The sequence below is a fragment of the Elaeis guineensis genome, chromosome 10 (genome assembly GCF_000442705.2).
Source record: "Elaeis guineensis isolate ETL-2024a chromosome 10, EG11, whole genome shotgun sequence".
Lineage (NCBI taxonomy): Eukaryota > Viridiplantae > Streptophyta > Magnoliopsida > Arecales > Arecaceae > Elaeis > Elaeis guineensis.
In genome coordinates, this window is record NC_026002.2 from 16,596,742 (window position 1) to 16,612,937 (window position 16,196).

The following is a 16,196-nucleotide window of genomic DNA, read 5'->3' on the forward strand; positions in this document are numbered from 1 at the left end:
GATAAAAAAAATTGATGGTATTTCTTGTTCATTTCTTGTTTCTTAATGGGGGAGTTTCGATGACTAGGAGAGCTTGTAGAGAAAGTGGTCAAATGGATTCGACTGTTTATCATCATCAATCTGTGTTATAAGTGCTTATAATATTTTTTAAATCAAAAAAATCATTAATCTTTATTTATATTGAAATGTACATTCTTGCACTATCTCTTTGTTCAAGTCTTTGATGAGTTTGATCAAAAACATTACTGATAGCTTTTTTCCATAAAAAAAGAATAATATTCTTTCCCACATCATGAAAAGAGTAGCACGTATTGGCTCCAATTTAAACAGCAAAAAGATAAATTTGATTTATGAAATGTTGATTGTGAATAGATTTGTAATAAATATGTTTATATAAATCAATTAGAAGTTTAAACTTGAAGAATGCAATTTATAGTTGTAATGAAGCTCAAGTTAAGAGGCAAACAGCTCCATTTGCTGTTTGAAAGGACTGGTCAACAAAAATGTCCCTCTTGTGCCCAGAAAGCTTTGCCACAATGTGGCATGGATTTCTAAGCCCAAAGAGATTGTTGACCAACTGATAAAGTTTCAGCCTTGCTACACGGAAAGCGGATGATTAGAAGTTCAAACACATCAGCAATTGACGATGTTGCGGAGATGTTTCCCAAACTTATTTCTTTGAGAGAATATTTGCTCTGCAGGTAGCTAGCTAAACTAAATGGCAGTTCATAAGCATTACGTGCTATAGGGCTGAGCAAATAATTGAAATTGAAGAAATTCATCCAATCCAATCCAATAAACATCAGTTTCGGTCGGTTAAAAGACATAAATCAAATAAAATCGAATTGAAATTTATAAAAAATAATTTTTATAGTCAGATTCGGTTCTCACACTTTTAATCCATATGAAATCGAACATAACCGATGTAGTATTTCACAAACCCACTTTCATTTTGAGATAACGTCATTTAGATTTCAATACTTCATTCTAAAAAACACTCCGTCATCTATTTGAATTTATAAAATATTAATGTTGAATTTTGATGAAAGCACATCAATTTGAGACAATTCTAAATGAAAACTTTAAATGTAGTTGCTTTTAGACGAGTAAATTTTTTTTTTTTTATTTTATTTTATAATATTCAAAAATAATCCAAAATTTATAACTTGTAAAGTTTAAAATTTTTTACATTAAATTAATAAAAAAAATAACTTAAGTGATCAATATTGAAATTAAAATCAATATTGGGTCAACATTGAAGCCTAAACCGATACAACCCACTTGAACCCACTACAAATCATTTATTTCGTTTCAAATGGTTTATACATAATAAATGATTCATAGCGGGTGAATTTTCTTCAACCTGATTGGGTTGATCGGATAAAATTTTTCTCTCAACTCAACCAAACCCGATCCATGCTCAACCATAATGTGCCATTAGAAACAAACCTCATCAGTTTAGATTTGCACTAATCTCCAATTGCTATGGAAGAAATTATATCATACACCACATGCACCACATGGTTGTACACCATATCAATTAGATTCTCTCATTTCTATAGGCCTCATACATCATATGCTTCCTGATTGGTGTGCTGCACATGGTGTAGGATATAATTTGCCCTGCGATGGAGGATCATATGCTTCCTGATTGGTGTGCTGCACATGGTGTAGGATATAATTTCATGTGTAGGATATAATTTGCCCTGCGATGGGAGATCATATGCTTCCTGATTGGTGTGCTGCACATGGTGTAGGATATAATTTGCCCTGCGACGGGGACCGATGGATGAGAAAATGAGTGGTGCTTGGAAATAACACTCACTTCTCTCCATAAATGCCCTATTAAATGCTAGCTTCCTTATTGCCATCTATATTATCCTCCTCATTCTTTCCTCAAAATCTTCAATGTGAATCTAACCCATCAACATTATTCGAGATCTTTGTCGCTGAGTCTTTGGACAGATAGAAAAGATTCAATGATTGACATAAGATGCACATGGAGGGTATATAATTGATGCATTACCTTCAATTGTTTCCAATAATTAAGAGACACAATATAGTAGAACCAAGAGCAATTTTGTTATTTATGGACTGCTATTTACCTTTGACAGTGACCAGCTAGCTTAGAATCACTGACAAGTATAGGTTTTAAGGTACAAAGAAACCTCAAAAGTATTCAAAGAGAGAATATATGGAATGCATTAGCAAAAGAAGGCAACGAAGGAAACTAATGAAACATAGAAAAGCTTCCCATAAACAATGACAAGTGTTGATGGAGGATGACACCCAAATATTAAGGCAAATAGAGATCACGCAAGGAAACCTATTGCACAATCCTTAAGGCTCACAAGCAAAAGGCAAGAATGATACAAATGAAGCAAAAAAAAAAAAAGGGAATGAAAAAAAAAACAAAAATCGTAAAGAGGAAGAAGGGGAAAGAGAGAGAGAGGGTATGGGAAGAGGTGGTTACCATGGCACAGAAAGCTCAAATGTATGGATTTGAAGCAGAAAAGGTCCCGTTTAGGAATCCCCTCATTGTTTCTAAAATTTTTAATTTTTTATTTAAATTTACTTGCCTTAAAGAAGTGAGAAACTCCAAGCCTAGGATACAGTAGCCATATTCATATTCCTTTCTCCCTTGCACTAATGGTCCCTTGACTGCAGACCAACTGACCTAAGAGTTATATATCATCCATTAGTGTATCATCATCATCAGGCAGTACTCATGGGAGTCATGTTCTCTCCTTCCCCCAGCATGTGCTGCTCCTTTTTCAATCACTTTTCAAACATAAACTATTCTACCTGGCATCATGCTATAAGGATGGGATTGCCGGACAAAAGAGAACCAACCAATTGCATGCCATCTAATAACAAGCAATCTTAGTTTATGCAGACTGAATTGCAGGCTGAAATAGGATTCATAGTCCAATTAGAAGACCCCACCAAACTGCCAGAAAGATACCGCAATCCATTTATTATTTTTGGATCAAAATTTTACCAGCAAAAGCAGGAAAATTTAAAATGCCTCTGCCTGTTTTTATACAATTTATGACTTATACGGGAACAATTTAAAATCCGAATACACCTTCATTGAACAAGCATTAAATTATTTCAAGAAAAAGAATAATGTTTCTCAAATCTGGCTGCCGCAGTGTAAGCTGTAAACAACTAAGTAATATAAGAAAACAAAACCAGTATCTTACACAAGCGATTGATCTGCTGTCCAGACCAATACTCTGCAAAAAGATCAGGATCATCAATCCAGTGCTGCTATGACTGCATCAACAACTTCCTGGGTTGTGCCATCCCCTCCTAAGTCTTTAGTCCTGTATTTGCCTTCTGCAATTACGCGCTTCACAGCAGTCTCTAATCGGTCAGCAAATGAGGGAAACCGGAGATGCCTCAGCATCATTGCTGAGGAAAGGAGGAGGGCTACAGGATTTGCCTTCTTTTGTTCCACTATCTTCTGGTTTCCCACATTGCCAGCGGAAGCCCCTTGTTCAAAAATTGCATGATCTTGACCAACATTGCCTGAGAAAAGGAAAAACAAAAATGAAAAATGAAAAATTATTTACTGTAACGAAATATGATGTCACTTAAGGAATACACTGTCAGCAGCTGCTTGAAAACGTTTCAATCTACTGCCTGAAAACCACTAACGTGCAAGGAACATATTCCAACATTCAAAGCTGTAACACAAGGCAATGAAATAGAATGTCAAACAAATATGTTGACTGACAGCCACAGTCAAAAGATAATATCAATGACTCTTCCATGAGATAATCCAACTGAGTGGATCACTCTTAAAACTGACAGCTATATATACTAATGAAAATAGTATATCATGGGAAAGCTTTGAGACCTGCTTCAAGCAGCTCGCCTCAAGATGTGATGCCCCGCAGCAACAGAGTTCCAAAAAATTTAAATACTTATACCTCCATTTCCTCTCTGTTTCATATGCCCCCCCCCCCCCCCCTCTTTCTCTCTCTAAAAAAAAATCCTGCAAGAACTGACCCCACCGCCACAAAAAAACAAAAGGAAAAAAAAAAATCTGTGCACATGGATCACATGTGTGAGACTCCCGTAATTCATAATGTCTGTTATGTGATTGTATTAATGCCCCATTCCAACCTTCGGCTAGGGCACATGAAAGAGGCAAATGATTATTTTATTGTTTGCATAAACTGCTTTGTACACAGCCAGCATGACAGTCTAAAAATTGCAAGGAACAAGGTTTCATGAATTTTTCATTCATGCATAGACCAAAGACCTATGTTCACACACAAGTAACCACAAAAATAGTCCATGCATAAGCAATAGGGCATAAACATACTGCAAAAATAAGGGCAAATCCGAGAGACCAATACAAAATTGCACATTGATGTGTCTGTTGAGAATTAGTTACCTCCTGGCATTACTCCAGTGCCTCCAGCAATACCAGCAGCTGTGTTTGCCACCAGATTGCCATACAGATTTGGTGTGACCTGCAGATGAAAATAAATATGCATGAATACAAACAAAAGAAATGAAATGTTGATCAGAACAAATTTGCAAGTGCGTGCAAGCGTGTGCACACATGCACACACACACTCACGCGTGCGCAGAGAGAGAGAGATGGAGAGAATACTACCAGGAGGACTTGGGAGCAAATCATATCAACACAAATTAAGTAATGAGCTAAGCATGATCTATTGCATTTAAAATGTCTAAAACCCAGCAGGGAGATGTTTTGGAGTTGTCTTTACATCAACTGGGTCATCTCTACTGATTTCATCCCATTCCAAACCACTTGAGCTGGTTCATACTATTCTGTTGATCGACACAAAGTCATGTATGGGTTCTTACCTTCGTATCAAACGGTCACAGAATGGACCACTATTGAGCAGTTCCTATCATTGTAATTCCAATGGGATTGTTTACTCTGTTAAATTTCCATAAATTACATAATGTTCCAGCATAGAGTTGCCCGATTCTGTTCCGATACCCACTAGAATGTTCAGTGTGAAGTTTTATGGAAATGGACAAATCAAACCTCTAGAATAATATAGTAGAAAAATATCCTTTGGTTGCTTTCCATAAACCCATCTTGCAAAAGTGATGGTTAAAAAAAACCTGTCCAAGATCCTAGAAGACCATTTTAGTACAAGAGCCATATAATGGCTTTTTTGTCAGGGCCAAGCAATGTCCATCTAACATAAAATTTAGCCTTCTAACCTCCATACAGCCTCTGAAACTAATAATCATAGTCTCAAATCCTAGCAGGATGCCCCGTGGGACACCATGATGGGGTACCATCCAGAGTGTCAGGATAGCACAATCGTGCTATTGTCCCAGCACTTAATCGGCATGTCTTGGACATCTTCTATCCCAAGTATCAGGAGGGAGTGGCACGGTGGCTAAAGATGGGCAATGGGCCGTATCTGGCACAGCACGGCCTAGGCCCACTGGGCCGAAGGTTTAACGGGCCATGCCAGATACGGCCCATGTAGTAAACGGGCCGTTTAAACAAAATGCCTAGCCTAGCACGGCCCTAGGCCCAGGGGTGGCGGGCCCCATTGGCCGTTAGGCCCGCGAGCCTGATGGAATTTTTTTTATTTTAAAATATGAAAATAAAAAAATATTAAGTAACAAAAGTATATAAGAAATAAGACATATAAAATAAGAAAATTGCATCTTCAATCCATTAATATTCATAATATTAATGCATGTTAAAATTAAAAAAATTAAAAAAATCAATGAATGATAATTTTTTCAAAACTAAAAGCATGAGGAGAACTTTATTTCTTGGAATTATTAAAAGGACCAAATGATTTAGAAACATGATGAGAATCTTGTTTCGCAGGACCATAACTAAGAGCCCATGACGGATATAAATGGGCCGCGCCTTGGCATGGCCCATCTTAAGAGGGCCGAGCTGACATGTGGGTCGGGCCGAGCCGTGCTGGGCCCGCGGGTCGTGCCAGCCCAGGCCCTTATGGGCCGTGCCAGGCCTAGGCTGCAGACCGCAAAACCCTGAGCCCAGCCCAGCCCAGCCCCCTTATATGTGCCGTGCCTGGCATGGCCCGTTACTGTAGCAAGTGGGCCGTGCCAGGCACAGCTCAATTTGTGCCAAGTCGGGCCGTATAACGAGCGGCCCGACCCAACACTCATGTCTAAGTGGGCACGGTCTAATTTGTACCGAGCCAGGCCGTGTAATAAGCAGCTAGACCCAACGCCCATGTCTAATGGTGGCACATCCTGTTCCATGACTAACCTAGAACAACCCCATCCCAAAGGATTTAAAAACTTGCTAATAATTCAAGAAATACTTCTTCCCAGTTTTATATTCAGGACCGAGTTTAAACTTTCGCAGGTGTCTTGCTGTAATCCATTTTGGCATTGTTCATTTGCTTCTTCAAAAGTTACTGACACATTGGTCCAAGATCTATCATTGTCCCATGCAACGCTCATCCATTATTGCACAAAAGATGGATCCATTTATACAAACAGGTAAATATGTTTAATAAATCACTTAAATACATTTCCAAACTTTCTATCATCAGTTACCTAATGTAATATCAGATTAATGGAAGCACCCAATAAAGATTTCACAATCCAGAAATACCTACACAAAAGATTATAGTGAAACAGAATTATATGATACAGGACAATGCAAATGGTATATCCTGCACATCTTTAAATCTATCCATGTAGAGATATAAGAAAACATGGAAATTAGCAATTAAATCACAGATAAAAAATTCAGGTCAACCAATAAGATGCTCAGAACTGTAAAGGTTCAAGAAAGAGTGAAGTACCATGACATCAAACTGCTCAGGCTTCGACACAAGCTGCATACAACAGTTGTCCACAATAATCTCATTGTACTTTATCCCTGGGTATTTTCTTGCAACCTCACGGCAAGATTCTAAAAATAAACCATCTGCAAGCTTCATGATATTGGCCTTATGCACAGCTGTGACCTTTTTCCTATTGTTCAAGTATGCATACTCAAAAGCATATTTTGCAATGCGCTCTGAACAGAACTTTGTTATCACCTAGCAAGGTTTATGGGTCAGGGAGAAAACAAGAAACAAATTCCAAGACAAGGCAAAACTGGCAAAGAACAAAATGTTACAGCATGTCAAATACTTTGAAAAAATGGCAGCATGCTGCTGTCATGTTTATCAGGTCACAAGAACTTTTCTCCTATCAACTGAAATCGATCAGCATTAAAATAATCCAATTTAGTAACAAGAGTGAGTGACACTTAAATGCATGGCTTATATACCATGTCTCATGGTTTTATTAATATACATGTATGTTGATTTAAGTCACATATAAAAAGCTGTCATTATGTACATAAATATTTGGCGTAAATTGCATGTGATGAAGCATTAGGATATGATGTGTCATCTTGCTATGATGGTACTATATGGTATTTGCCTGATGTTTGACACCTAGAACACTATAAATATCCATTAGGATTTTTGGCATATATACCCCTCATACTATCATGTTTTCCTAGCCGAACCCCTGCAATTAAATTTCTATCTTGTGCCAACATCAAATGGTCACAATGTAAAATGACTTGAATACTCTTCAGTATCAATGCCCCTCCAAATTCTCCAGCATTCAGTTGATACTGCAGAAAGCTGTTTTTTTGCAGAACGACCACAACAAAAACTATTTCAAGTCTTCAACAGTTGCATGGCTTTAGATGTAGCTTTTTAACACCAAAACCCTCCAAGTAAGCACCTAAAATTCACAAAGAATATTCGACTCATAAACATCATGGCATTGATATTGGACAGTAAAACATGGCAACCAGATTGATGAGCCTTCAGTTCAAGAACTTCACTTCTTACTCTATCCGCAACTACTAGGTCTCCATGAATCCTACAGGCATCAAGTGAAGCACCCAACACCATCACATTGGTTTCATCAGCACGCTTCTAATGATTGCTTCTGCTTCATCCAACAACCCAGCTTGGCCTAACAGATCAACCATGCGACCATAATGCTTCATCTTGGCATGAATTCCATAAAGCCTGTCAGAGTATCAATGCCGCTCATCCACCAATGCAACATGAGTAGAGGCTATTAAAGTCCCCAATGAGGTTATGTCATTGTGCTCCTCCCTGATCTATATGCTTGAAGGTATCGATTTAACATTGCAAGCTTGCCCAATGATTGCCAATCTTATGATCACAAAATTTGAGCTAGAAACATTCTTTTACCCTGTCATCTCTACCAGTGCACAACATCTGACTAAGCCTCTTATGCCATACCCAAATGTCTTTGTGCTTCAAGATACACAATTTCTCTCACTCCAGGCTACACATACCCATCAATTATCATTTTTTATGAGATAACACCCAATGCCTCGGAGCTCAAGTAGAAGAGCCTTTGAGCAAATCCAATGTCTAGAAAAGAAGAATACGATATGCGGACAGCACCTACTGGATTGGAACCATCAACACCTTGAAGTAAATCTAGGCACCTTCGAGGGCAGAGGCTGAAGCTAGCCTTGGCAGGGAAGGGGAATATGAAGCAATTAGGGACCAAGCAATTGTGGAGGATGAAGGAGAATGTGTCTAGAAACTCACATACGTGGCAATAGCACCACGATAAGGCACAAACAAGGAGGATGTAGAGGAAGGTGGTCGTAACGAAGCAGAAGGCAAATGAGAGGACAGGTAGGGTGGATTTTATTTCAATTTCATTCAAGTACTAGAGAAACAAGATGACGAAAAGTTGTGTACATGCCCTTGAGCAAAAGGAGCTTCCGACTTGGAACATAAGGACACTCTGGTCACTTAATAAACCTTGTTACTATCTAACCCTTCTAAAGCATGGTTAGTATAATGAGGCCGACGGAACACAATGACAAGGGCAGTCCTGCAACAACAAGCCAACTGAGGGGTAAAAAATGTGCAAATATCACTTGTCCAAAGTAATATGTACAAAAAGGCAACTTTCTAGGTGTATAAACATATAATTACTATTTGAACCAATTGATGATTTTCCAAAGATCTTTTACAGAGGACTTGACATCATTTGTGGTAACAATTTTTCTTCTTTCCCTAAATATTTATTTAGTTATTCAAATAGTTTAAAGGTTAAGATTAAGAATGAAAGGTAATGAATAATAAGTAATTGTCAAACAATTATTAGTTGAATTAGCAAGACTCTGCATATTAGTTGTGATGTTGGCAAATACATATTTGGGGTTTTCATCACTTAATTTTCTCCTTCTTAGGATTACAAGTAGCCTTAGAGAGCATTCGATGTTGGGTAGACTGGGGTACTTCTCATGTAACTCGGGCTAATCTGATGGCTCCTTTTCTGTTTTTCTTCTACCCCAAAAAATATTTTACACACACATATATGTATATATACATATGTATATATACATACATATATACATATGTGTATACATGTATACACATATGATATGTGTGTGTATATATATATTGTATGTATAAATGTATGTATAAGTATTCAAGCTGAAATTTTTGGCCTATCCATATGCTTCAATTTGGACATCTTCCTAACATCCCCTTTCTACTTTCATCATCATCTGCTTTACAGAATGCCTTAATGTAAATACCAAATTATCGATCCTCCTGTGACACAAATAAAAAAACCTTCAATCACATTTCTTCCTATATTCCTAATTCTCTTGCTCCCATTAATTTCACATAAACATAGCTCAAACCCATCCAAAACCTCAAAGAAATGTTAACCAGAATCGTAATCAACCATAAAGACATCGCATAGCCAATGCATATATTCTTCATTAGAAAGATCGAAGAGACAGCAGGAAGGACTAAAGATCATACCTTGAGGCTTTCGACAACACCCGGAACCACCTCATGCTCCAACCCCGAGTACTCCCCCTCGGTGTTCTCCCTGATGACCACTATATCGACGTTCTCGTGCCTTGTGGGAAGGCCGGCGAGGTTGAAGCAATTGACAAGAGACGCGTAGAGATCGAGCTCCTTCCGGAGCTGGACGTTGAGGGAGCTGACACCGCCGCCGAGTGGTGTGACGAGGCCACCCTTGAGGCAGACCTTGTTCTTCCGGATGGACTCGATGACCTCCGGCGGGACGGTGGCCATGTCGCCGTGGACCTCGTAGGTCTCGAAGTAGACGGGAGCGTGCATCGCCTCCATGACCTGCCGGACCGCGCCGGTGACGAGAGGGCCGATCCCGTCGCCGGGAATAAGGGTCGCCGCCCGCGGGGCGCCGTCGCCGGGACGGGGCATGTAGGTCACGGACCGCCGGGTCTCGGCAGAGGCGAGGGTTTTTAAGGGCGGAGGGGAAGAGGAGGCGGCGGCGGAGTCGCGGAGGAGTTGCCGGAGAAGGGGAAGACCTCGTCTCGCCATCGTAGATGGAGTTTGAGCTGCGGTTAATTTGGCTTCGGGGGGGGGGGGGTTTGAGGGAAGGATTTGAGGCGTAGGGTTTGACGGAGGGGTTCGGGTTGTGTCTTTTGCACGAAAGAATGACTCACCTTCTTTCGCGACATCGACCGTCGGATCTCGCCTTGCACTCCTTCAAAGCACTCCTACCTGTTCTTTCCATCGTCCACACAGATCTGGAAGCGGGCGTTACGCAATCCAACGGTTAATGTCGCGAAAGAAGGTGAATCATTATTTCGTACGAAAGATTCAACCCGAACCCTTGACCGGAGGATCAATTAAGAAGCAGGCAGGACAGAGTTCCTGCGTCAACCACATGTCCTAGCTTCTTTGGTTCCTTTGTCAACCTTCGCATATTCCTAATTTATATGGGATTTTTTTAAAAAATAATATTTTTTTAATATTTTATTTCAAAAATACCTCCCTTCCAAACTTATTTTTCAAATTATCAGAAAATTGTGGGTTCAAGGCACGATTTCAAAATTTTTTTATTTTTTTAACTAACAAAAAAAGATCATGACTTTAAGTCACGGTCTTAAAGACGATATTTTTTTTTTTTTTTAACAAGAGGGCGCTATTGGCCCCCGCCCCAACACACACACCCTACCCCCGCGCCGCCCCCCCCCCCCCCCCCCAGCTAAGGATGGGCGGGGAAGGGTGCTGGCGGCGGGGACTCGGTGGCACGAGAAGAGAGCGTGGGGGGTGAGAGGAGGGATAATTTTTTTTTTGAGCGAGCGAGGAGGCGACCGGAGGCCGCGTGGGCAGCCGGGGGACCAGGATGTGGTGTCGGAGATGCAGAGCAGAGATCGGGAGGCGATGTGGGTGGCCAGGGGGCAGCACGGGCGGTCGAAGAGTGTGCAAGTTGCCACGGGGCAGCGCGGGCTGTCAGCGGGCCGTGCGGATGGCTATGGTGGAGGGGAGCGTTGGCGCCGACGTGGTTTTCCTTTTCTTTTTTTTTTGGGGGCTAAAGGAGGGGAGAGGAGCGCGGCCAGTGGGCGAATGAAGGGGAGGAGAGTGCGAATGGGGGGCCGTGGGGCAGTGCCGGGAGAGGAACGCGGCCGAGGGGCGGTGCTGGAGGCACGACGTGCGGGCGGCCGCAGGGGGACGGGATCGTGGAGCAGCGGCGGGGGGCGTTGGCGCAGCAGGGGGGGTTTGGGGAGGGGAGGCGTGGAGAAGTGGCGGTGGCGCCGCACGGATCGATCGCCGGCAGAGGAAGGTCGGTCGGCCAGGGGGGTGGGAGGAAGGGAAGGGAGAAACGGCAGGAAAAAAAAAAAAAAAGAAAAATATAAATTATAAATAAATTTAAAAAAGATTTACTTTAAAAATAAATATATAAGAAAAGAAAAAAATAAATATAAATTATAAATCATAAATAAATTTTTAAGCAATTTTCAAAATTACTTTTAAGAATTTTTGATTTTTCGTAAAAATACAAATAAATAAATAAATAAAATATTTAAAAAATATTTAAAAATAATTTTTTTGTAATGAAAAAAAAATTTAAAATATTTATCCAGTGGGGAAAAAAAATTTTATTTTATTTTTTTATTTTTTAATTTTTTAATTTTTCTTATTTTTTAACTTTTTTGAAAATTATTTTTTAAAATAATATTTTATTATTATTTTAAAATTTTATTATTTTTTATTTAAAATAGATTTTTAAAATATTAATAAATTATTAATAAATAAGGAGCTTGGGTGCAGGTTGGCCGCTGGCGGAAAGAGTTTAGCAACGGGGGTGTGGAGGAAGGGAAGGGAGAAACAAAAAAAAAAATATAAATTATAAATAATTTAAAAAAATAATTATTTTTAAAATTATATTTAAAAAATCATATTTTTTAAAAAATATTTTTTTAAATAAATAATTTATTATTTGATTAATAAAAATATTATTTTTTTATTATTGAAATCACCATTTGGGTCGGCAATTTCACTGAAATCGCCACTTCGATCAACGATGTCAATTAATTAAAATAATAATAAAATATTATTTTTAATAAATAATATTGAATTATTTTTTTAAATCAATACTAGTTCAATCGGTGGCTGTGCGGGGGTTCGTCGGGGTAGGGGGTTCGGTGCAGAGTCGCGAGAGGAGAATGAAAGAAGATTTCTTTCAATAATAATAAAATAATTTCATAAGTATAAAATATTATTTTTAAAAATAATTTAGAAAAATATGTGGGCTGTGGGTGGGGGAGAAGAAGGAAGAAATAAATAAATAATAATAATAAGTATTAAAAAATAATAATAATAATTTATTAAAAAATTATAAAATAGAATGTTTTTGGTAATAAAAAAGATATTTTTAAAATAATGATAAAATATTATTTTTAAAAATTAAAAAAAATAATTTTAAAAGATAATATTGAAAAATAAGTGAAAGGAAGGAAGAAGGAAGATTTTTAAAAAATAATAAAATTTTATTTTTAAAAATCCCTAACCAAAAGAGCGCAAGAGGAGAAGGAATTTTTTCTAAAATATTACTTTGAAAATAAATATTATTGTTAAAATAAAATAATTTTTTAAAGTAATAAAATAATTTTTTAAAATTTTTTTTTTACAAATTCTTTTTCTTTTCTTTTTTAATTTATAATATATATTTATTTTTAAAATAATTTTTTAAAAATTATTTATAATTTATATTTTTTTTTTTTCTTTTACTTTTTCTTTTCTCCTCATTTATCCTTTCCTTTCATCCCCCTGACCGACCTTCCTCTGCCAGCAGCTGATTCGCAAAGCGCCACCACCACTCCTCCACACCTCCCCCTCCTAAGATCGCGCCACCCACCGCTACTCCGTGCTTCCCTCCCCTCGTGGCCCCCCACTCGTCATGCTTCCAGCACCACCCCCTAGCCCCCGACCGCCTTCCCCTCTCGGCACCGCCCCCAGCCGTGCTACCCTCCCCTCCATTAAACCCCCCAAAAAAAAAGAAAAACCACTCGGTGCCAACACTCCCCTCCCCTCCCCCATGGCCACACGCACTGCCCGCCGATAGCCCGCACTGTCCCCTGGCAACCTGCACCACTTCCCAGCCACCCGTGTTGCCCCTTGGCCATCCGCACCGCCTCCCGACCGTAGCTCTGTGCCTCCAGCACCACACCCCTACCACCTGACTGCCCACGCCGCTTTAGGCTGCCCCCTCCGTTCGCCCAAAAAAAAAAATCCCTCCTCCCACCCCCTACCCTCTCTTCTCGCACGCCAAATCACCGCCGCCAGCACCGCCCCCGCTCGTCCCTGCGAGGGAAAAAAAATAGCACCCCCTTATTAAAAAAAAACATGTCGCCTTTGAAATCATGGCTTAAAGCCACGATTTTTTTTTGTTAGCTAAAAAAATAAAAAAAAATCATAAAATCATGGCTTGAAATCATGATTTTCTAAAATCATGATTTGAATCCATGATTTTTTGAAATCGTGATTCAAATCATGATTTTATTGACGCCACATCATCACGTGTATTGACCGTGAAATTATAAGTTGAACCCACAATTTCAAGCATTGCACGTAGGGCACAATAGTTTGGAAAATAAGTTTGGAAGGTGATATTTTTAGAATAAAATATTAAAAAATATTATTTAAAAAAAATTCATTTATAGAATTTGCAGTCCAGCCTATCAACTAGATATCTCCTTAGTCATTTTTATAGGATGAAAAACAAAAGATTTGATGAGATTTTTTTTTTTTGGTCTCATTATGGGATTTAGGTTAGTCCGCTCTAAAAACATTTTTGAGAATTCTGTAAATACATAGGTCGGGCCCAGCATACGTTCCTATAAATTTTGTTGGATTGCATAGGATTATCCATATAGATCCTAACTAGGTCGTGTTAGAACATAATCTATGCTATAAACTTGTTAATCAACTTTTTTTCTTTTATAAATATGTATATTTCTCTATCAAATAAAATGCATATATCATATCTATAATCATGACCTTTAACAAAACCTGACTTCATATGCATGAAGTAATTGGCCTGTATTCAAATTAGAATTTTAACATTGTTCCATGAAAACAAAATCAAATATCATAATCCAAGGCTGCCTTCATAACAAGAAACAGATATAGTTTGTTGTCATGCCTACACCTCTACACAAGCGCATAGTTTTCAAGTGAGCTGGGAAGATCAGCCAGTTTCCAGCATACCTTGGCAAAGTTTGCAGATCAGACAAGCCAAACTCGGCTTAAATTTTCAAACTGGTTTAAAGGCAGAGATCCTAATCAAGTTTTAACTTTTAAATGGTAGCAAGTGATAGGTTGATCGACCCCTATAGGTCAAACATATTTGACCACCAAGAACCAACTGATTTTTAAGGATTCCTTGTTCATATTACTTTTTTTCGTTTGTCTGCATCCTATAATCATTTTTTTTTTTTTTTTGATTGAAGAGGATGCATAGCTACACATTTTCTTGGTAAGAAAATGTTCACAGAGTCAGAATAGAGGAGCAGAAATACATGAGATTGTACATTGAAAGAAAGAAGGTGAAGACGAGTTAGAAGGAAGGATTATGGATTATAGAGACTATAACCGCAGAGTCCATCCACATAGAGAGATCTTGTTTGACCAATCATAGCCTCATTGTACCTAATAGAGGTATGGCAAGGAAGCAGTCATGATCTTCATTAAACTGAAGAAGTCTCGCAGCCTCGGGCAGCGAAACAAAAAAACGAAGAAGAAATAGGTTGATCTTAGCAGCAAAGTAGAGCTGGCCTCGCAAGTGTTGAGCCAGTCTTGAGGGAAACCTGCAGTGTTTTGCAGTAATCCCAACATTCATGAGAACCAGCAAGGTGAAGAAAAACATCACTTGAATGATTTCAAACAACAATGAGAAGCTCGAAAGCAGAGGAGGTTTGTAGCATGCATCCTTTCTTGACTAGATGAAGAAAAGGAGACCCTCCATCTAACCTTCCGCAATATTGATGATAACCTCTATATGACTAACAAGCATGATGCAGTAGATAGATAGAGGTCCCTTTGATTCTATATTGAACCTTTGGAAAAGCTAGTAGATCCTTGTGGTGGCAAAGAATTAACCACTTGTTGAGGAAATCAACAGCATTCTGTGTAACTATTGAGACTGATGTAGTTTTTCTAAGAAAAATTCGGTTGTTCCTCACTTTCCAACATGCCTAAGCAGAAGTTGTAATCATTATGAAAATGATAGAATATGTACCTCTTGGAAAGCAATTTCTTCACCATCGGGAGCAAAGATCATCAAATCTTAATGGATATGGTTGTACTCCTAGATTCCTGCAAATAACATCCCATGTTGACACAATGAAGGGGCAGCTTGCAAAAAGATAACCGGCTGACTGTGAGGTCTCACTGCAAAGAACACATCTCCCTAGTTTTCTCCAAGTTTCCTACTTGAAGTATCTTTGGTGTTCAGTTTGTTCTTTAGACATGGCCATAGGAAGCATTTGTTGTTCAGAGATATGCTCCGATTCAGCAGAACATACTCATATTTGATCTCTTCCACCGAAGAGAAGGATTCTGTAAAGTATTATTTCCAAAGCAAATGATCCTGCTCAAAATCTAGACAGACATTTGACAGGATATTAAATAATTCCCTGAATTCTTTTTGGGCATTGTCAATAGATGAGGTTGGGGATTGGATCTTTCAATGGACTGATTCTTTGTTGAAAAAGTGACAACAGTCCTTGATTTTTTAGGTCTCAAGACTATATAGAGAGCTAGAAAGAGTGTTCTTTGAGGTGCTTCAAAAGCCAAGTATCCCTCTTGTTGGAAAAAAAAATGCCTCGAATTTGATCCACAAGAGTGAAAACCCAG

At 38.8% G+C, this 16,196-nt stretch overlaps 1 protein-coding gene across 3 annotated transcripts; it reads right to left on the minus strand.

Annotated features, from left to right (window-relative positions):
- Positions 1–3,018: 3,018 nt before the first annotated feature.
- LOC105052961 (isocitrate dehydrogenase [NAD] regulatory subunit 1, mitochondrial) lies at positions 3,019–10,435 on the minus strand. Of its 3 annotated transcripts, none has more exons than XM_019853060.3 (4): positions 9,828–10,433; positions 6,801–7,028; positions 4,409–4,487; positions 3,071–3,534 (listed from the first exon to the last, which is right to left on the minus strand). In XM_019853060.3, exons 1-4 carry the CDS (start codon positions 10,371–10,373, stop codon positions 3,260–3,262), a joined length of 1,128 nt encoding a protein of 375 aa, XP_019708619.1. In that variant the 5' UTR covers positions 10,374–10,433; the 3' UTR covers positions 3,071–3,259. The 3 variants fall into 3 exon arrangements, with proteins under 3 accessions (XP_019708620.1, XP_019708619.1, XP_010932248.1); XM_010933946.4 differs by having other exon boundaries at positions 6,801–7,040; positions 9,828–10,430; XM_019853061.3 differs by lacking the exon at positions 6,801–7,028 and having other exon boundaries at positions 3,019–3,534; positions 9,828–10,435.
- Positions 10,436–16,196: the final 5,761 nt, after the last annotated feature.